The 23,773-nt window shown below is 29.5% G+C and overlaps 1 protein-coding gene across 3 annotated transcripts in view; it reads left to right on the top strand.

The window, feature by feature from the left end:
• Positions 1–23,773, top strand: part of LOC145202146 (exportin-7-like) — a 126,758-nt gene that overhangs the window by 100,541 nt on the left and 2,444 nt on the right. For all 3 annotated transcript variants that reach the window (XM_090082101.1, XM_090082102.1, XM_090082103.1), the window contains 3 exons: positions 338–386; positions 506–663; positions 3,507–3,557. In XM_090082101.1, the coding sequence (XP_089938227.1) occupies positions 338–386; positions 506–663; positions 3,507–3,557 (258 nt within the window). The remainder of the gene's footprint in view (positions 1–337; positions 387–505; positions 664–3,506; positions 3,558–23,773) is intronic.

Consider the following 23,773-nt stretch of genomic DNA (forward strand, 5'->3'; position numbering starts at 1 on the left):
TTTTATTGATTTTTTTTTTTTTCAATAAACAACTGCTGATGAAATATTCTAAACATGTGTTGTTTTTTTCACACAGTTGTGCTCATAATGAGTCATTTTTTAGACAATCATTTCAATTAAAGGGTTTTCAACATTTGATAATATTATTCAATATGATGTTTTATTTAATAGGATACTTATTTAATCATGTTATTTGGTCACAAGTTGATTCATATAGAATACTAACTCATATGTTATATTATATAAACGATTATATTTTAGCATAATTATGTATATTTATTATATATTACTATATAGTGATATACATGGTTATATTAGGATGACTTTCTTGATTTAGGTTCTAATGTACATTGTATCTACCGTATCAGAGGGACTTATTGCACTTGGTATATAAACTATAACCGTAAATCTAAAGAAAAACTTGTTTGCTTTTTTCTATAGCTAACTTGACTTAAGTGTATATTGAGTGTTTTTTTTTTTGTATAGATAATAATTGTTATTTTAGATTTGGGTATATCAACAGGCTGTTGCTCAGCTTTAGACCATATTATAACTTATTTTTTTACTAACTGGCAAAAAGCAACTAAAAATGATTCATCAAAAGACATTAGTCAACATGCTACTCTCAAATTACTTGATCTTAGACCAGAAATATTCCAGCAGGTAAAAAAAATATTTCACAGATCTTTTATGAATAAAGATTTTATGAATAAAGTTTTCAAATTTACATTTTCTAATTTTTGTTCATGATCTTTTTAATGTTTTTATTTATTTTTTGTTTTTGTTATACTTTTTGTATATTTGTATTATGTTTTCTAGAAAAATAAAAATAAATAATATACTGTCCACCAAATCTAAGGAAAAAAATTGAAATTTATAAAAACATTCTGAACCTACCATACAGATGTACTTTAAATTAAGTTGCTTGCATAAATTTTCAATAGGATTTAGATCAGGAGATTACGCAGGCTATTGTATTACAGTGATTTTATTTGTATTGAACATAGTTTAATGAGTTTTTGTTTGGACAGTGTCTTGTTGGGCTTAATTAAACAATTAATCAATACACTAGGTTGCAGTGTTGAAATATTTAAGATCAGATCAATGTTTCCTAAACTATCAGTGTGTGAATTTCGGTGTGTTAATTGGGGCAATGGTAAAGTGGGTGTTTGCATCAGGTCTGAAAAGCTAATACATGGAAAGATAAAGAAAAGAAAATTGGGGTGTATTTAAGCATCTTCTTTCTAATTTTCTAGTAGAAGTTGAAATTTATAAAGAGCTGGCTGATATGAAGTTGCAGAAATCGATCCTGAGACATCAAAGTTTCAAATGAAACAGAACTTTCATAAAAATTTACCTATTGTTTTATCTATCTGTTATAGTAGAATATGAGCCTCCAGTTTTGATTGATAAGTTGGGGTTCTTTTGTTTGATCCCACATTAGCAAACAAAGGCATCCATTTCATTAAATCCAGTCACAGAAGCTCATTACAAACTTGAATCATCCTAAGAACAAAGCAAAACTTCTGCATCTAGATTGCAGCAATTTAATTTTGTAACTAAAAACCCAAGTTATATAAATTTGTAGATAGCAGAAGAAATTTTTTCTATTAAAGGATTAATCTTACTGTAACATACCCAGTTTATAGGAATAAAACTTAGAGAAACAAGTTTATTTTAGAGAAATTGAAATAAATTGATTTTAAGAGGCACATGTCAGAAACCTTTACAAGGTAAGGATTATGGCAGAGCAAGATTATATCATTCCCAAACACTTTTAGGATTTTTCCAGTACAGTTGTTAGGCATCTTGTAGATGGTCCTAAAGATTATTTTCAGATGTTGGACAATGGTTTTTAGATATTACAATCCAATTTTTCTCATAGGAATTTAACGAGGTTCAAATTCAGTGATTGAGGTGACCATATAACTTGCATTAAACCCTAGAATTCTTTCTTTTCTATATATTCTCTACTTACTATTGTAGTATAATTTGGGTCATTATCCTGTTACAGATCAAGGCCTTTCCCAATTAAATGTAGTCCTAATGGATTTGCAAAGTAAAACACTCAGATTGATACTAGAAGCAACTGCAATGGGATTAGGAACTATCAGCGACTTAATTAAAAAAGGTTTGGATACATGAAAAATTACCCAAGATCAGGAGCAAAGTACAAAATGACACCCAAAAGTGATTGACAACACCATGACTTTGCAAGCAATATTATGATGTAGGGATTGATGATATTGATGGCTTGGAATGAACAGGAAAGCTGGAGTTTATTGATGGAATTATGGACTCTGAGGTTTATGTCAACATTCTCAATTAAAATCTTCTGGCATTAACTTGAATACTGAAATTGGGAAAACATTTCATTTTCCAACAAGATAATAACCTCAAAAGAGCTTTTCATCCAGAAGCAGATTGACTTTTTTAAATGACTGGCTAAATGTCCGGATCTCAATTCAATTGAACACCTGTAGGCTATTCCGAATCAAAATACCAGCACACAATGTATTAAAAAGAAAGAAAAGCTGAAGATCTTGCTCCAAGAAGCTTGGGCTCAAATTAATTCAAGTATGACAAAGAAGTTAGTTGAATAAATCCAAAACTGATTTGCAGAAGTCATTAAACTTGATACTTAAGAGTCATAAAAATTAATGATTTGGTGAAAATTTTGATCTCAAAAACCTTGTTTAGATATAAGCAAAGAAAATTTGATATCATAATTTTTTTTTGTTATCTGAAATCTTGATTAAATTTGCTTTCAGAATAATCATAAAAATTTTCTTCAAGAACTTTTTCTTTTTCTGAAATGACTCATCTAAGTTTATTTTTCATAATAAATTTTTTTGTTCAGATACTTATCTTTCTAACTGCATATACAAATTTATAAAAAATGTTGGGTGACTCCAAACTTATGGTTGGTAATGAGATTTTGATTGTTTTATATATTGAATACTAAGGTGTGTAATTTAAGCTCACTAAATAAAACTTAATTAGGACTGGTATTTTTAAATGAAAATATTTCTAAAATATTTTGTGATGTAAGTAAAATTAAACTAAAATTAAATATTTAATTGGATTGGTTTAAGTGTAAAAAATGAACAAACAAATACTATAACTAACACATTATAATCACAATGACTTGGTTCAAATTAAGCTTCAGAATATTTTATTTACTTGTAAGGAAAAAGTCCTAATTTATCTGAAGTTACCAGTAAATCATTAAAATAAGTAAAATTTGCTAAGTTTCGATAACCAATGTTTGTTTTAGTTTAAATGATATTTTCAGATTTAATTTACAAAGAATTTAAGACCAAATCAATTTTGATATACCAGTAAAATTAGACAGAGGTTTTAATTATCTTTTATGCCATTGCTAACGTCTGTTATTTTGTTTACATACATTTTACATTTAAAACTTATATTAAAAGACAAAGAGAGAAGTTAAAGTAGAAGTACATACAAAAGTTTTATTTTTAAATTTTGTCTTAAACCTTTAGATGCTAGCAACTATAATGAATGTAGTGATGTTTGAAGATTGTAGAAACATGGTAAGACTTTCTTTACTATTCTGTTTCAGAAAAACTGTCAGTTTGTCAGAGAAATTTATTATAGTTAAACTTTATTTTTGCATGTTTTTTTAATGGTATATATACCAGTGTATTAGTCAATTCATAAGATAACTTTCTATTTTCTACAGAAAAGAATAGTTTAGTGTCTAATAACCTGTATATAAGTCAAGTTTTATTACCAAAGATAACTTCTTTTGTCTTCTTTATACCTTAAGGAATGTTTTGAAAATGAAACCAATATTGTTTTGAGTTTATTAATAAAAAATTAAATGTTTTTTTTTTAAAAAAAAAGAAAATTTAATTTTATTTAAAAAAGAAATACATTACATAATTGACTTATAAGTTTCAATTCTTAACTACCCCACTAAGAATCAGAGAAATCGCCAGGTTTTATGTCACTCAATCAAAACCTTTATTATTAGTTTAGCATTAATGTAAATGGTTAATTTAAAATATTTTTAAAATCTGGTTCGCATGCTAAGATTTTAAAAAATTATTTTTTAAGTTTTTACATATATTTATCTCGTATATTTCATATGACCAAGTTTAACACTTCTTTAATTAAAATCATTTTTTGATTTCTAAACTACTTTAAGATTCTATTATAGGTATTACTATTAGCAAACTTTTCAGTAGGATTTAAGCTTTTCAAACATGTAATAGGAGCGAATTGATTTTATTTTTCTGCTCCCCTTACTTTTTGCATAATCTTTTGGCAGACTATAAAAACATTCATATCTAAAATGAAAGTTGTTCTTGTGACTTACAGCTCTTGACATATTACAAAACAAGCCATTTGCAATGTTTTTAAAAAATTTTGTGGCTATGAAAGTAGCCTTTTTGACAGAATTATAGTCACCGTCCTGGACTTAATGACTTCTTTTTGTTTCTAGGGCTGCATATTAAATTTAATGTTAAATTCTTCTATTAAAATCAACTACAGAAGATAGCAGTTAAGTCCTTCATACACTGAACTATGGGTCTAAGTTGAGGAACCTGAGATATAACTACTTTATCAAGTTCATTCAGGTTTTTCAAGATCTTGTTGAAATTATTTCCATTCCAATCCCTGCCTTCGTACCCTCTTTGAAGAACATTTTTTAATTTTCAGCCAGTCATCAAATCATGCCAAGTATCCATAGGCAGGCATCCTAAAGTAGATACAACTCCAATCAAAATTGCAATTCAGGAGGTGATACTAAATGCTGGATTAGAGTATCTGGACTCTCCTCTAGGTAGAGAATCCTTAGATATATCACATATTCATATAGTGTTGTATGTTAGATTTTTTGGAGTTATTTTCCACAACATATTTTTCATACCAATAATCTAGACTTCCAAGAGTTCTTAGTTTTCCACATTCTTCATTTCTCAACCCTTCACACCACAGGCAAGCTCTTTTTCCTGCATAGCCTTACAGACCAAACACAGTATTGGCACACTTTAAATCAAATGTTGCAAAAAACTTGTCATCTTACAAATTGAGTTTTTCTAATATTATTTTTAAGTTATGGTTTGTATCAGAAATATCTTTAACTATTGCAAGAATTTGACAACGCTGAACACCACTATTCGTGTAAATTGCAGACTTTGTACTTTCATTTGCATCAAAGGCATTGAGTCTATCACAAGCATCACAAGCCTCTGGGTGTATTACCCAACTTCATCAAGTAAAGGTTTCTTTTTCAACCAGAGCAAACTACAGTAGGTTAATTATAAATTTCAAGGGAATACCCAGGATATACATACAGCTTCATCAGATCTTCTATTGTTAAATTTACAAGGCATAAAGACTTGGACCTCGCTCCAAAAAATTCCCAGCAGTAGCAGAAAAAGGCATCTGGTTCAAAGACAGCAATTGATGGGCTAGCAGCAGCTATTTTCATTTAACTTAAAATGAATTAAATCCGAAAAATAACACTGGTGTCTTGTTTCAAATGACATAATTTTATAAAAAAAATATATAATTTTGAAGAAAATGACATGAAATGCAATCTTTAGAAGAAGTTACTTTAAATTTTTTTTTAATTTTTTTTTTGAGAATTGATTTTACAATGTCAGATTCTTAAATAAGTATTTGTAAAAGTTATCTGTATCACTTATTGAAGACACCCATTTTTTTTTGGATTCTAGCATAAGACTTACGCTTTTCATGACCCACAATTGCTAAGTTGTCGCTACGACGACTTTTACTGATTTTTTTGTAACTTTTTTAAGCATTTATTCAAAGCTTTTAATTATCATTTTTGATATTTAAACATGCGATTTTGAATTAAAAAAACATTTTTAATGATCAACATAAACTAATACTAAACTAATAATAAAGGTTTTAATTGAATGACATGACAAAACCTGGCAATCTCTCTGGTTCACAGTGAACCTCTAAAGTATGCTAGTAGGTTTATAACATAACACATAACTATATGGTAGACAGCTATTTGGTTTTAACATTTCATAATGTTATTTTTTTTATACAATAATTAGATTAAGCTTTAGTAAAGCCTTATGTTTTGTAAGTTTTTTGAAATTTAAGCATTTTATTAAATAGTACAAAATATGTTAGTATAAAACAACTTAGACATTCCTTCTAGTATTTATATGTTTTAAAGTTATTTATATTATTATTATCTAATATGATATCAAAATAAAAAATATTTCGGTTGAATTAAATAGAATTAATTAATGTGAATTAATCAGGAAAGAAAACGGTTGAATTAAATATAATTAATGTGAATTAATCAGGAAAGAAAAGCAATTTCAATTAAGTTTCTTTCAACTAAGTATAATAACTACTTATGAATAACATGAGCCATTTTTTCAGGGCATATTTTGTTATGTGGAGCTATGTTGTGATTGTAAAACCTGACATAATAATAAATTCGTATTTCAACAAAATTGTGGATCAGTTTTCTTTCCTAATGAAATGCATTTTCAGGATGAAGATTATAAATGAAAGTAAATTTGCAGTCTTTCTTGATCACTTCAAATAGTTCCTGCTATTTTTTTGCATGTAAATACTTTCTTAATGTGCATAAGAAAAATGGCTTCCATAGCTTGTACAGCTTTATAGAAAAAAAAACTTGGTTGTAAATAATTGATTTGTGTATCACAATTCTTGATATTGATAAACTCTTCGCAAAGATTACTAGAGGTTTCAGAAGATGGCTGAGACAAAATTTTTCTGCATAATTGACATAATGAAACTTTTTGGATTAGCCAACCAGCAAGATAATACAGAATCTCCTCTACAGTTTCAGAATAAATTTGTAAAACCAAATCCTTCAATGCATTAGCATTGAAGAATTTGTTTTATTACTTCGTTCATTAACTAGGTTTAACACACATTTCTAAAGTTATTGCAACTGTGAAATCTAATTCTGAAACACAGTTTGTGTTGACTTTGTTTGCTCGGTAGATAAAAGAACCAAAGCATTTTGGTATGCAGATTTGAACTGTTTTGATTCAAGCAGTGAAATGCCTGTGGACTATGATACATGATCTGTAGCAAAAGCAGTTTATCATGAATTGTCCATCTCTTTCTTTGTTTTTTTTTGCTTGTTCATTCTAAGTTGACTCTAATATGCTCAATTGATCAAAAGTATGCTCAATTGATCCATTGGTTTTCTTACTATGTGTTGTTTTTTTTACCTAATCAGAAATTGTCTTTCTTTTACCTAATCAGAAATTGTTAATAAAGAAATTATTCTCTCAGTAATACTTCTTCATCTATTCATCCTTTATGCCTTATGAATTGCAACACTGTTGTTTTCTTTCTTATACTATGTTTAAATATTATAAATGACTTTATCTTTAATTTTGTATCTTCAGTCACGCAAGTTAAGCCAACTTTTTATTTTTTATTTATTTTTTTTTTTGAACAGTAACTCATCATATCAGCGTTTTTTCACCTTCACGGCGCACACCTATCCAAAAATGGTCCCAACATCAATTTTGAGGACCAAAAAAACGACCGATGGGGCATTAATCTGCAAGGTCTCAGATACCACCAGATGTAAAAATTAAAATCTAATCTCTATAGCCAAAGGAGAAAAACACATTTAAAGTTTATAGCATTTTGCGCTACTCATCGCACTTGGAGCCCCGTCGTAAATCTATTTTTTTTTTTTTTTCACCTTTGGGTTAAGGAGTTTTTAAAAAATATCAAAAACTCTTCACATATATGTGTTGGCTATAACCTGACAAAAAATCAGCTCTTTAACACTTGTTGTTTGTGTACAGAGACCTAAAGTATAGGGTATGGCACTAAAAGCCTCTTTAAAAAGAGACAACGGATGCTTTACGTTTTTATTCTAACCTTATTATCGACTATGGAAGTTTCAAAATGCAAAAAAAATAGAAGCAAGATATCTTTTATCTGTGCAAAGATATAGCTCTTAAAGTAGGAATCTCGCCTTTGAAAAAATGGCCAAAATATAGCAGCTTTTTGTGGTTTTTATGCTTTTTAAAGATTCAAAGTTACATCAAATAACTAATTTAGTAACAACATCATGCGACTAGTGGATATGGGGTTCTATGGTTGTTAGACTTCACATTTGTGTGTACTTTGTCTGCAAAAAGAGTGTTTTTTTTGTCCAAGTTTGTATAAAATATGGGGAAGAAAACACATAGTTAGAGGCATTTTTTCTAATTATTCTGAAATTAAAACACATAAAAACCTCTTTATATTTTAGTTGTTAAATCCACAGGTTTGCTTTGTTGTTTTTGTTTAAAATGATTGAACAAATATTGGAAATACACACAATAATAGTAACTTTTTTTAATTTAAAAAAGAAATATCTCTTTACTGAAATGGGTTTTAACAAGATATCAAACATATGAAAATCCCATTTTAAACTTAATCTCCTATTGTAAAAACACATACATACAGACATGAAATGATTTCCTTTAAAAAAAAATTACTGTATGGTGGTGTTGTGATGTTTATTACTTTTTCTTGAAATTGCTCTTAGATTTTTTTATTTAGTACTTGCAAAATAAGATATATACTTCTGATTAATTTTTTGTAAACTTATGATATTTTATGAAAATATAAATAAATTGATACAGTGTATAATATAAACAAAAATTTTAGACAAGAATGAAATTCTAGAAATCACTGTTTAACTGTTTAAAAAAAAAATAATTCTTTAAAAAATCTAACTCAAAGATGCTTGCTGTTATAGTCAATAACACATTTCAGTAATTGGCCTTCATAACCAGGGTGATCAGGGTTTCTTTTGTACCTAGCCCATTGAGCGCTGAAGATTGAATGTAAGGCTTCTGTTGATTACTCACTAAAAATGCCCAATGCTGTACCCTTCAGAGTAATAAATTCAGGAACATGGTAGAACACTGCATGAGCTTTTGGAGTGACTGAAACTGGGAGTTGAAGGTATGAGTTCTTAAAGTCTTTGATATGTTGAATATATTCAGTATTTAATGTCCTTCCAAAACAGGAGCTAACAACACTCGTAAAATGTTGGAATGTTTTCTCAAAACCAAGCATATGGTCTGCCTTTTCTCTTTCAATAATTCTTTGCAAAACATCCGTATTCATCAAAAGCTTATGACAATCATTCCCAAAAAACTCTCCACCATGATAAGGTTGTAATTTAAATTTGAGAAACAATGGCCAATATTTGCTTTTAGCCCATATTTTTAGCATTGATTTGTAAAGATGATTTACAATTCCAAGGAGAAGGTGAAGTTCCATTGGGGGAATAAACTCAATAACTTGTTTGACATCTTCTTGGTCAAACAATGGGTTATGAACAACATTATGAAAATCCTTTGCACACATTTTTCCATTATCTTTCTCAATAAATGCTTTGTATTGCATCCTAACGGATTTGAAGTTTCTTGGAGTTCCCTGTTCTTTTAGGTCACTAGATTTAACATCACATCAACAGCAAGGGTGTTTGCTTGAGTGAGACTGAATGCCACAGATGATATTGGCTAACTTCATATCACATGCAATAAAGAAAGGCACATCAATTTTCCCATATAAACTTTAAATTTTTTTGACATTTTCATAAGTTTCTGAAACATTTTCAGCAACAGCAACAAGTAGCTGACGCTTGGCACTTGTTTTTTTCCCATGTTCTACAGCCAGTAAGCTTTTGTCATTTGAGGCTGAACTTGTTTTGACATTTTGACATCCACCATTGGAGATAACACTCAAGCCGAACTTAAGGAAAGGTCCTCCACCATCAATACCTAGTTTGATGAGAGGCGGTGAAGTGATTGCTCTAACTCTGAGAATTGTGTTATAAAAATCCCCTAAACTCTTGCAGTAAACAACCTTTGCCAAATAATCAGTTTTTGTTGATGGCCTTGTAAGTGAGATTTTGGAAACTTTGAATAAACTTTCAACTTTTTGATCAGCCATTGTAAAATTTTCTCTAAATTTTATTTCAACAAACTTTGAATTTGTAGTCTTGTTTAATGTTACAGCCAGTTCTTGCATCTTTTTATTTGAAAGGCCATTATTGATTTGAACTTGAACCATGTCCAAAGTAGTTAGAGAAGTTCTTGATATGCACTGAGCTATGGAGGGACCTGGAGTGATTGTAAAAGCTCTACCTCTTTCTCTGCTCAACCTAATAGTGCCCTGTGGAGAAAATACCTTTTGAGTTATTACAGAGGACGCAATTTTTTCAGCAGTTCTGGAATCAGTTGCTACCATTTTCTTTAGGTTTTCAAACTTGGTGGCTTGTGAACAATTATTTTTTATTCTTCTTTTGACTGCACTGAGACAGTTTGAGCATACCCAGCAAGCACGCAACGTTGAAACAACGTTTAAATAACGTTGATCGACGTTGATCAACGTTATTTCAACGTTGTTTCAACGTTGTGTGCTTGCTGGGTAGTTTATCAAAGCTACTTGATGATTTTTCTTGATAGGTTAAAAAAGTGAGCTTTGTAGAATGTCCTTTTAATTAGCCAACCTGACAAATTAAAGAATTACAAGAATCAAATCCTCTGGTCTGTGGTCTAATAATCACTTTGTTAAAGTCATGTAGCTTGGGAAGAGACAAGTTTCTATCTCCTTTGCCATGCTTTTGTACCATTGCTCTGCAGGAATCGCATATCCCCAATGGAATTCTATCATCCTTAAAATCAATCGAATTTCCAGAAAAAATTCCTAGTATTCTTTCCATGTTGAAATCAGAAATATGCCTGTCACATTTTGAAAAACAAAAGAAGCATACAGATTGCCGACAATCTTGATGAGTTTTTCTTTTATATGGCATTTCAGTGCTTAAAAAACTGATCTTTGAAAAAAATTTTCATTACAAGCTTGTGTTGATAAAAAATCTTTTTAGTTGTTTAGACTGTTGACTGCTTAGATGTAATTACTTTGATGTTGTGGCTTTTCCCAAAAATAATAAACATTTGTTTTCACATTTTTAAATAGTTGAAAAAAACTTGGCCAAAGCAATGAAAGACTTTAGGAGATTCTTCAATACAAGAAAAAAAGCACAACAAGGTTATAAATATTTGATTTAAATAAAAAAAACTTGATTCTAGCATTAACTTTGAAATTATTTTATAAATTACCAATTAATTTTGAATTTACAATTCTAAAGTAATTTTTACAAAATGAAAAAAAGTTTTTATTAAATCCAATATTTGTTCAATCATTTTAAACAAAAACAACAAAGCAAACCTGTGGATTTAACAACTAAAATATAAAGAGGTTTTTATGTGTTTTAATTTCAGAATAATTAGAAAAAATGCCTCTAACTATGTGTTTTCTTCCCCATATTTTATACAAACTTGGACAAAAAAAACACTCTTTTTGCAGACAAAGTACACACAAATGTGAAGTCTAACAACCATAGAACCCCATATCCACTAGTCGCATGATGTTGTTACTAAATTAGTTATTTGATGTAACTTTGAATCTTTAAAAAGCATAAAAACCACAAAAAGCTGCTATATTTTGGCCATAAATTTTGAAACTTCCATAGTCGATAATAAGGTTAGAATAAAAACGTAAAGCATCCGTTGTCTCTTTTTAAAGAGGCTTTTAGTGCCATACCCTATACTTTAGGTCTCTGTACACAAACAACAAGTGTTAAAGAGCTGATTTTTTGTCAGGTTATAGCCAACACATATATGTGAAGAGTTTTTGATATTTTTTAAAAACTCCTTAACCCAAAAGTGAAAAAAAAAACAAAATAGATTTACGACGGGGCTCCAAGTGCGATGAGTAGCGCAAAATGCTATAAACTTTAAATGTGTTTTTCTCCTTTGGCTATAGAGATTAGATTTTAATTTTTACATCTGGTGGTATCTGAGACCTTGCAGATTAATGCCCCATCGGTCGTTTTTTTGGTCCTCAAAATTGATGTTGGGACCATTTTTGGATAGGTGTGGGCGATCTTCTATTTAACTTATTAAGTAAATTTTTCGAGATCGTCCGTGTTTTATCATTCGGTCTTATTTTTATAAGATTTTTCATTCCGTAATTTCAATGCCTTCTTAAACAGGCCGCGACAGCTTTTTTTCTGTAAAATTAGTGAAGGCCGACTTTTTTACGGTTAAAATTATTTTTTATCCTTGCTTTTGTAAACAAACTTCAGAAACAAATAAAGAGCTTTATAAGGACAAAAGATTTTGATTAAATTTCGGAAGCAAATATTATAGGAATTTTTTTTACGTTTATAAATAAGTTAATAACAATAAAAATTTGAAGAGTTTAGCTAAAACTGACTAATACCCCATTAACACAAAAAATAAAACTTGTTTTAATCGTGGTTATTTAAACTTGTGACGCATTTTTCCGTTCACACTGCTTTTTAAAACCATGTTTCAAATAAATGAGTTTCAAAAAACGATAGCTAAATAAAACACCGTTTTAAAAGCGAGTGTTATTAGAACTTGGTTTTGTTGGTGTGAATGGGGTATAAGTCTCATTTTAATAACTATATGTTTATTTTAGCTGTTTAACACTTGTAATACAAATAATAAATTTTTTGATAAAAAAAAGAAACAAATATGTTTACTTTATTTTATTAAAATTATTTTGACTTTTTTAACTCAAAGTATTTTATTTTGAAGTTGAAAGTTTTGCTTGTTTTGTTAAACATTCCTTCCCAAAATCTTCAGAGTGTTTTTTGACAATAATTGTTTAAAAAGATGTTTGCCAAAATGCAGCAACCTTTTTTAACACTTCGAACAAGCAATTGAACTTTACTATTGCAGTTAATAAAAATGTCAATTAATCCTCTTTTGCACAGCAATGGTGATACTTTATTCACAAGTGTCACTTCAAATGTAAAAAAACAATAAATAACAAAGTAGACTAAATTGTCAGAAGGTTCTTTTTATCTTCCCCTGTTCAAAGAACTATTCAAATTTCCATATTTTTGAAACATATCAAAGGTGTCTGTTTCTTCTAAAATTGAATGTAATTCTGGAAGTTTGTAAGCAATAAAACCTGCAATATATAAAAGCCTTTGTTTGCATACATTTGGCAATTGAACCTCACAATTTTTGCATATTGACACTTCAAACTTCACATCGAGTTCACAGTTATCACAGTGGTGGTGAGCAGGAGGAAATATTCTAAAATCTGCTTGCTCATCTAGCAACTTTCCAGTTTTGTCGATTCTAAGATTTTGAATAACATTTTGCACAGTTATTAGATATGTGCCACCTGACCCGTGCTGATATTTCCTAAACTGTTTTTCTAGTGCATCTGATTGCATATGTCCTAGCAATACATAAGATACACTGCAATTCAACAAATACTTGGCACAGCTTGCTAATCTTTTAGAAGTTTTTTGCAAAGCACTCGCAGTATCCATTGCTCACCTTTTCTTTCTTAATTTTGAATATATGCATTTCAAATTTTCAGCAAAATAAGAAATATAGTTCTCTAAGAAATCTATTTGCCAATCATTGGCTGAAGTAATAGGCTTTCTTTGAATATCATTTAATCTAATATCTAGACCTTTTGCTTTACTGTTAACAATAAACCATCACTTGACAACTGTTTTAATAAAAAGTGCAGTATCTTTAGCTTCAGGAATTTTTATAAAGTTATACATATTAAAAACTTAGGTACTGGTCCACAATGTTCATATGATATTAAAGATATATTTTTTTCTTTTTTAACAAAATAAAATTTTTCTGCCCAGTTATTTATCATTGACTTCAAATTTTTTACAATTGAATTAAATTGAATAGCGTCTATTTTTTTTAAGTTTTCGAACTCATCAGCTAAACTATTTCTTTCAGAGTACATTAACCCAGTGACATCTTGTTTTCTAGGCATTATTGAAATACAAGACACTGCTATACCTTTAAAGACTGAAGGAGGATGCACTGGAACAAAACTACCACCTTTGACTTTTTTTAATTCTGCATCTTTAGGCTAGTGCTGAGTACGGAATTTGCTTATAATCTGTGAACACATTTGGAAGTTTTTAATCCATAACTCGGGATCCTCAGATTCACAGACAAAGACATATCAATTTTATCTTCACCATTTTTTAAAATGCATTCAAACATTGGCTGACCATTTCCTGACTCTAAAATATTGCAAAAAAAATTGAACTGATCACTTTCATTATAATTTCCCGGAGTGCACTGTAGCCTTTATTGCATTTATAAAACCGTGAATAAAATTTTTCAACAGATACTCCAGTATTCACTACACTATCCCATAATGACTTTTTCATCTAAACAAGAAGAACTATTAATTACTATTAGTTAATTAATTCCAGTTATACTATTACTGCTCGAAGAACCATAACCTTATTTTCTCTTCACTTACTTTGAAATTATAGAAAATAGTTTCATTTTTGAAAACTTCGTTTACGATTTGAGTCTGATCATTTTCTGGCGATATCAAAAATTTACTTCAAATTAAAGAAAGAAACAGTAAAAACACCAAGTTTTATAAAACGAAACAAAATACAGAAATAAATTATTTCGTTATTTATTTAAACCAAATACAGACACGCAATTATTTCTTTAAAGTTAAATAATTTTGCAGACCTGGAATCTCGTGACGCATTCGGTTAAAAGTTCTAAAAAAAGACTGATTTTTTAAATAGTAAATTCTGCATAACAAAAATAACAAACCTTTCTCTTTCTACTTTTCTTAATAAAACAGGTCTTATTTTTCCTAATTGTCCAAAAAAAAATCAAAATTCCTTCATTCCTTCGTGTGTATTTTTAAATGCCCCCGAACGTCGATAATCTGTCCCCGAACGTCAATAATCTTAAAAGTGAATTTTATTTGCATGGTTTCGTCAAAACAACATTTTTTTTTTTTTTTGAAAACAAACTAACAACGTTCTGACTGTATAACGAACAAGTTTATGTTTACAAATTAAGGTGAATTCGCATTGTATATGACATTTTAAATAGGCTACATGGAGTTGTTTCACTATTTGGTAACTTCCAGATCCACGGATATTAGGAAAATCTATATACGAAAGATCGCCGTGCTTTAATGTTTGTTTCTGAAGTTGTCAAAACATGTTACCTATATTCTGTCTCATGTATGTATGCCTGTATCAAAAAATTTCAAAGTCATAGTATCGAAGTTGAAGTAATTGATTACTTTTTTAAGCAGTCAATTACTTCAACTAATTTAAAGTTGTTCATTTTTTATTTTATGCTGAACAGTTGCCACAAAGTCATTAGTTCATTAAAGTTGTCTTTTTTATAGAAATTCCAGTAGGCCGAAGCTATTTCAGTTCCAGTTTTTTCATTGACTGCCTCATCATACTACAAAACAGTAAAATTGTGGTTGAAAGATATTTGCTCCACTTGTTTGCCTAAGTGAAGCAAATGTCTTAATAAAAGTAAATAGCTTTGAATTAAAAATTGACTTTTTGTGTTGGTTAATATAAATTGTTAGCAAAACCTTTTGCAAATCGGCTGAAACTGCAAATTGTTTTTAGTACACTGGTACACTGGTAAAGCTGATCTGAACCTTTTCTTTTTGGGTTGAATGATTTAAATGTAAATCACAATCAATTTGATTTCCCTGGTACAATTTCCCAAAACATTGATGGCATAGGCATAGGTGGTGTTAAGGGAAAACAACAACTTGAAGCTAGTTCATGAAACAAACTTTGCAGACATTGTTGATTGGTCTTTCCACCAACTCAACTTGTTCATTTGATTGAGATTCTTCAAAGATAATTTTTTCCTAAAAAAAGAAAAAAGTTATAAAACCTCTTTGCTATTAAAAATCCTTCTTGTAAGACTAGGGGTTCTCATTTCCCGTAAAAATCTAATTCCCGGGATTCCGTGACAAAAATGATTAATTTCCCGGGAAATCCCGGGATTAGGTAAAAAGCAAGAATTTATCCAATTAGCTGGGGGAAATGTGTAAATTAAAACAAATACAAAAAAAAAATGCCTTTCCCTGCTAGCACACAACGTTGAAAAAACGTTGATCGACGTTGATCAACGTTGTTACAACGTTGTTTCAACGTTATGTGCTTGCTGGGTTTTAATACTATTACTTTTAACAAGAAAATAAATACAAAATAATTCTTAGAAACTAAGACTCTTAAAACAAAATAAATATAAACTTCAATAACATTATATTTTTTATATAGATTGATTTTTAAATTAATTTTTTAAAAAACATAAATTGTCAATAGCGCTATCACTTAAAGATGACCGAATTTTCGTAACAAAAAGACCTGCCGCCGAAAATGCTCTTTCTGAATCGATTGATGTCGGTGGGATAGTTAATAGAGCATTATACAATTTTTCTAAATTATTTGTACGCTTTTTCGTTGCATCAAAAATATCTATTTCTTTTGTAATATTTTTTAACGTCATATAATACATCTTCTGGACTCTCAATTCGACTAACGTTCGTAATGGCAGCATCCAATTTTTGATGAAGTGTTAATTCAGATGTTGTCTTCAAATTAGGTTCGGCCATAAACGACATTTCAGTCCCATCGTTACTGCATTCTAATTCCTCAATTTCAACGGAATTTCCACCACCATCAATACCCTCAACAAATAGCTTCGAAAAAAATTTTTTAGCCGTAGTGTGAAGGACTGATTTGGAAGGTAATAATAATACAGAGTCTATGTCCGATTCGTGTTTATAATTTGATGGATTATTTAAATATTTCAGCAAGTCAACCAAATTTTTATTCTGTCTTTCAACAATTCTCTGTTGCACATAATGCAGCATTTTAGCCGAAAAACAATCTTTATTTTTGCGCAAAACATCTAATATAAACACTAATACACCCTCTGCATCAAGTAGGGATGCTTTGCGTCGGCCAAGTCTTTCAATTCCCAATTTAATTGGTTGTAACGCTGTTACTACAGTCTGCACGACTAAATACTCATCCTCCGAAATATTGTTAACATCGTTGTGTTTAAAATCTATCAATGCTTTTAATATACATGTTTTTAATGCTATAAATCGCTCCAACATTGCAAGAAGGCTATTCCACCTTGTCTTTACATCCAGTATTAACTTGAGTTCTTTATTGTATGTAATTTTTACGTATTTTTGTAAAATTTCATTTTTAAGTGGTGATTTACGAAACATTCGTACAATTCTCCGGACCTTTTGAATTGTTTGTGCAATACTTATGTGGTCTAATAATTCGTCAGTGATCTCAACGTCTCGCAAATTTAATAAATCGTTGTTTTGGCTTGACTGTAAATCCACTGAAGTTGTAAAATCGATTTCTTCAGACTCGTCATCTTCACTGTTATTTTCATCAGAATTTTGACTGTCTGATGCATTAATCTCACTGCCCGATGAATTTGAAATCACTGATTTTTTGTATAGAACATCACAAACTGCTAAATGTAGCCCATGTGCATAACAAAGTTGATGTTCCATCCCGCTTAATCTTCCATATTTTTTCATAACTGATGCACCGTCATTTACACTAGAAGTTATATGCTTCTTTGTAGATAAATTAAGTTCGGATAACTTATTTTCAACCATATCAATGGTTTTTTCAGCTGGAAGCGACCCAACTATTCGATTCATGCCCAAGTTCCAAAGCCTAGTTAATGAATGCACATTTAAATTCAAATAGCGACGATTTTTTAAAGATGTGTATGCGCCCATCGAAATAGAGAATCTAGAGCCACCTTGAATTTGCATAGTGATTTCCTTAAGCACTCCTTGTTTTGCTAGATGGTATTGACTTTTTACCAAATTCATTACATGTGAAGTGTTTTTTGGCAATATCATTCCTTTATCAGATAAAGATTTTCTTATAAATTCAGATTTTGCAATAGCATTAATAGAAAAGCCATTTTCAGCCGCCAATTTTGAAACAACTTCTTCTATAGATTCCTTTTTTATAAATGACGTAATTTTAGGTTGAGCATTTCTAACTTCAAAATTTGTTTCTTCGTTTGGCCTTTTTTTCTTTACTTCAATTTCGACTTCCTTGTGAAGATTTTTTAAATGACGAAGAAGACCACTTGTTGAAAATCCTTTACACATTATTGTTGTTTTACATATATTACAAGTGGCAGATCCTGTGTTTTTTTCTTTGGTAAAATTTTCTCATGCCTTAGATCCACTTGACATGATGCTGTATATTTATTACCCTATTAATTAAATAGATAAAAATATACTAAAGTATAAAACTATATTACCTACAATAAAAATCCCGAAATAGTGTGCTGATTGTAGATAAATTATTTTAAATTAGTTGTAATTACTAAACATATACTTTAAACTTCACTTACTTGGTTTTTCACTTATTTCACTTTTTACATACAAACTACTTTCTTAACGTAACTAAATACTTTACTTTCTAACTAACAACTTTTATACGTAACTAATTACTTTTTTTGCATGTACAAGTATTTGTAACTTGTCCATAGTTATTTTATATTTAACATATCAGGGATTCCCCTTTATTCATTGTAATTTCTTGCAATTGTGATTATTAGATTAGTCACCAATTTTTTGCAGTTTTGGTTTGTGTCTAAGATAGATAAAATATTATTATTGAATTTGATTTATAAATTGATTTGGTTTGTTTATCTAAGCCCTAATATGCTGTAAGTTACAACATATAAAATTTAAATAAGTAAATCAAATCTATTTATAAATCAAATTCAATAATAATATTTTATCTATCTTAGACACAAACCAAAATGCAAAATATTGGCGATTTAATTGCCCTCTATAATATATCTTCCAAATTTTTATAGAAAAGGAAAAGAAAGTAATTTGTACTCAAATTTTGAGTAATAATATTTTTAATATCTTTTTAAATGTTTAAAATGTTTTAAAAAATTACCGGAATTCCCGGGAAATTTCATTAAAATCCCGGGATAACGGGATGGTTTTTTACCTCCAGGATCCCGGGAAAACGGGATCCCGGGATCCCGTTTGAGAAACCCTATATAAGACTTTTAGCAAGACATCTCTCTGCCCAATGCCTCTTCAACTAATGGATCTTGGTAGATTTGTAGAAAAATTTTTTGATCTAGTGACACCCAACTTCTCTTGGATAGATAACCTAATAAAAATTTATATTCCATTGGATAGATGACCTAGTAGAAATAAGTTTGAAACAGTAGGCTAAGCATTGTCAAAATTGCCTCTTAAAATGCTAAAATCAGTTCTCAGATGTTTTTATTGATGGAGCTTGTTCCCCATATGCTTCACACAATAATCAATCTCAATCAGCTGCAATTTTCAAATTAAAACAAAAAAGTGGCACATACTACAAATTATGTTTTGTTGGCATAAAGATTGACATGGTTAGAGCAAAATCTATGTTGTTTACACTTCAGCAATATGACACATTATGACACTTTAACATGAATATAATTGATCCAATACAGTTTAATGCTAGTCATTTCATCTTTTGTGTTTTTAAATTGTATTTTTTACAATTGCATTTTGAACTTTTATATTTTAATGGTTCGTTGAATATTATTACCAAGAATAATCAAACCATTCATAAATGCTATAGCTCATAAGTATAAGAATGATGATACAGCATGTGCCCTTAAAGTCTGCACTAACTTTGGTAGCCTTTTTGAAATTTTTTGTAAGAACCATTGTATTGATTTATGGTTTTAAAATCTTTGATTTCTATGTAAACAAATTATAAAATGAAAAGGTTGAATTCAGTGCAACCCAGTCCAATCCATGAGGAAGATGGCTAAGTAACTCTCTGTTAGTGAGCATACAATCAGAAATGTTAAATTTGAACTGAAGGCCAAGCCTAGATCCAAAAGGTACTTCATTACTGAGGTGTCAAAGGCCAAGTGAGTTGAGAAAAATATAAAAACTTTTGTCCATGCTTAAAAAAAGGTCAATCAGTAATTGTATTCTCAGTTATAAACTTTTTACAGTAGATTCTGTATCAAATAACAGGACTGATTGCTACATTAGCACCTCAAAGCCAGAAGATGTTCCATAGTCTTTTAGGTTCTAGTTCAGGGCAACAACTTCTGCTTCTTTGATGATTTCTGGAGATGCTGTCTTGAATGCCCAGAAGATGCCTCCTGTTTTTATTGATTAGTGGTCAAAATCAATGCAGGTGTGTGCATTAAAATCTTTAAAAACCATGTCTAACCAAGGATACCTCTAACTTAGGCCCTAATGTTAAAATTGTGTACCAGCAGTATGGGGCTCCACCTCACAGAGCAGAAATATTCAGGAGTGGCCACCAGACTCTGTGGGGATATGTTGAGTCAAAGGCCTGTGCATCTCCCCACAACAGTATTGCAGCTCTTAAAGCCTCTATTGTCAAGCAATCAAATGCCATGCCCAAAGACTATGTCCTGAAGACATGTAAGAGGTTCAGGCCCAGAATTGAGGCTGTGATCAAGGTCAATGGTTCAAACATTAAGTGATCTATTTTAAATTCACGGAAAAATGATATGAAATAAACTATTTTGTCAAATGTATTTTCTTGTTTGCTTGTTTTTACAACCTACCATTTTCAAGCATTAGCACAGATTTTAAGGGCATACACTATATGCAAGCTGACCACAAGGGAGCTTTATTACACTATTTACTAAGTAATAAATGTTTTGTTAACAACACGCTACAAAGATGGTATGTTAATAACACACACAGGTGTCTTTAGGTAATCAGCATGCAAAATATAAAGTTCCCATTTAAAATCAGACAGAATAGGATCTCAAGTGCTGTTTTTTCAATCAGAATACAAAAATATTATCATATAAAAATTTAAATTTCATTGAAGCTTGCCCAAAAAACAATAAAACCCAAGATGTGCTGTCAAAGAGCAAATCATCTTTAAGTGTAATGATTTGGACATTTTGTTAGTACAATGACAAAAGCCATGAGAAGAAAACATTCAGGATATTTTTGAAGCATGCAATATCTTTCATAATATTGAAAAAACTTCTAGTCTGTCAACTTCAGGTCTTACTAACTTTAAACTATATTAGGCTTTGTACATTTTAGAGAAAAGATTGGGTTGCAACATGTTAAGAGCTGCCTGATTTGAGGAGTTAGGATATATGCTTTAACGACTTCTTCTTGCACTCTTGTAGAATTAGATCACACTTTCTGAAAGTAATTATAGACTTGACACCTTGAATAGAGGGCTGGATGATATTGTTGCTGATTTGATTCAAAGGCAGCTGTGTAGTTGAAGCCATGTCTGTCTTGCATTTTCTGCGACATGCACAAATGTTTTATGTTTTTCTTCAACTTTTCTGTGTTCTATTTTGCTTTTTTAAAAAGTTATTTATTTCTAATTTGATTGCAAATGGTTCTATCCAAACAAGGAAAGTTAAAATTCGATTCTAAATGGATTTGATCAATAAAAATTTCTGTCAGTTTTTATTCAATTTTTATTTGGTTATAGTATGTGCATAAAAGTTTGATTCAAAATTTATTCAATACTAACTTAGTCAGTTGTAATAGTTAAGTAAGTTTTTTGGTTCATCAAATCTTTAATAAAATTAGGTCTCATTCTATCCTAAATGCATTCGATTCTAAAAGATAGTTAATATTTCATCAATTTTAACCAGTTTTTTGAGAATTTGGTTTTTGAACATTTTAACAAATTCAGTTCTAGCATTGGATGCCAAATCAAATACTGTCCTGATCATTTTATATTGTCTTTCTTTTTGGGCCAGGGTGTTGTTGAAAAATTTTTTTTGGTAAACATGAATATTTTCAACATATCTATTTTAAAGTTTGTAAATGAGATTAGCCTGTCTTTTGAGTCTCGAAGCTACTTTCTGCTGTTTCACAAAAAACAGTAATCTAGCTTCTTCTGTTTTTAGAGAACTTTTCCCAATACCCTTTTTATAATCATCCTTTTTTTGTATTCTCCAACTTTTAATTTGCTTTGATTTAACACATTTTTGCATTGCAACCTAGAATAACTAGGTTCTTTGAGTTAGTGTTAAACATTGAAGTTTATGGAATAAAATTATTGGAATTTTATTGCCATGGTCAGAGATCAACACAAGAAGTATGTTGAGTTAGTTTGATGTGATCTTACTGAAAACATGCACTTGGTATTCTTTGTTGAAGTTGTTTGTATCTTGGTTTTTTCAGTTAAGTTGTTGCTGTCATTAGAAAAATTATTTTTGCTATAATATCTGATTTGCTGATTTTGAAGCCATTTTAACACTTACAGTAAAAAATCAAAAGTTTATTGTTTTTCTTTCAATGTTAAGTTGTCGTAGCCACATCTCTTGCACAGAAACTAGTACTTATATTGCTTTAGTTTTGTTTTTTTTTTTTTAAAAAAATACAGAAATTTTTTTTTTTCAGAGGCTGAAAAATGCATTTCCATGGAAATAATATTTTTATTTGTATTAAATTAATAATTTAAATTATGTAAAAAGGAAAGCTTTACCAATTCTTAATTTAATCTAATAAATTTTGGTACTTAAAATGAATTTTTGTTTCATAAGTACTTTGAGCGTTCATTTCAAACATCGATGAAAAACAGAATTTACTTAAAATGATAATTTCAAATTTATTTAAAAAGTATACCCTTTTCTATTGCAATTTGAACACTTCTAGATAGAATTTACAAACCTATTAAACAAACAAATGTTATTGATAATTAATTTGCTAACTTTTAGAGATGATATATTTTAAAAAGTGTCAAAACTTTTTTAAAAACCGTTATTCATTTTACTAATTTATATATAAAGCTTTAATAAAATCAATTTCTAAAAGTTCAGACTTGTGAACTTATAAAAAACTGAGGAAATATTTACCAAGTAGTATTTATTTGGCTATTTTGTTTGAAAGGAAAGATTGAAATTTCATTTTTTTTATGTTTTCCAGTAATTTCTAATGCATACTTCTTTGTTTGCCACATAGTACTGAGTTACTGTATTACATAAATCTCAAACACCAAAAAAACCTAAAATTCACTTAGTGAAACAGTGTAAATGTTGAAGTCAGGTTTTTGACTAATTCAAAAAATCTCTATTAATACAGTGTTATATATGGTAAACAGTGGGTCAGAAGTTAGCAAAACAAACATAAATTATATGTGCAACTTTTATGCTTGATAATATTTATTTTTACATAGTATTAATAATAAATGTATATTTTTTTACGTTGAAAATAATAAATTTGAGTTTTATCTTAGATTTTTAACAGATTAAAATTCTTACCTTATGAAAATGATAATAGAAGAAATTAAAACAATTATTTTTAAAAGTTTTTGTCTGCTTTTCATCCTAGTTTTATTTAATTTATAGTGTATAATTTTTTATGATTTGTTAGGACTTCAGGAAGCACTACATTGAACTGTTGAACTTAAAAATATTTTATCACACTTAAAGTTAGACTACCCTATTGAATCCAGCAGATATTTTTGCATTTAATGAAAGATAATTATGTCTTAAGTTAAAAGCAGTCAGTTCTTCTAATATATACTGCTTAGTAATTGAGACAAATTTTTAGTAACTGAGACAAATTTTTAGTAACTGAGACAAATTTTTTATGAGTACAATATTTAGTAACAATATTTATCATTTTATACTAAGTAGTTATTTATGATATCTATTTACAATAAAGCGTGATAAAAGCAGAAAACTCCCATTATATTTATACTTTATTTTGAGACCCGATTACAGTGTTGTCATACATACAAACATACATACATACATACATACATACATACATACATACATACATACATACATACATACATACATACATACATACATACATACATACATACATACATACA

The sequence above is a fragment of the Hydra viridissima genome, unplaced genomic scaffold (assembly GCF_058129835.1).
Source record: "Hydra viridissima isolate aposymbiotic clone 2 unplaced genomic scaffold, HvirCarnegie_v1 scaffold_3, whole genome shotgun sequence".
NCBI classification, from domain to species: domain Eukaryota; kingdom Metazoa; phylum Cnidaria; class Hydrozoa; order Anthoathecata; family Hydridae; genus Hydra; species Hydra viridissima.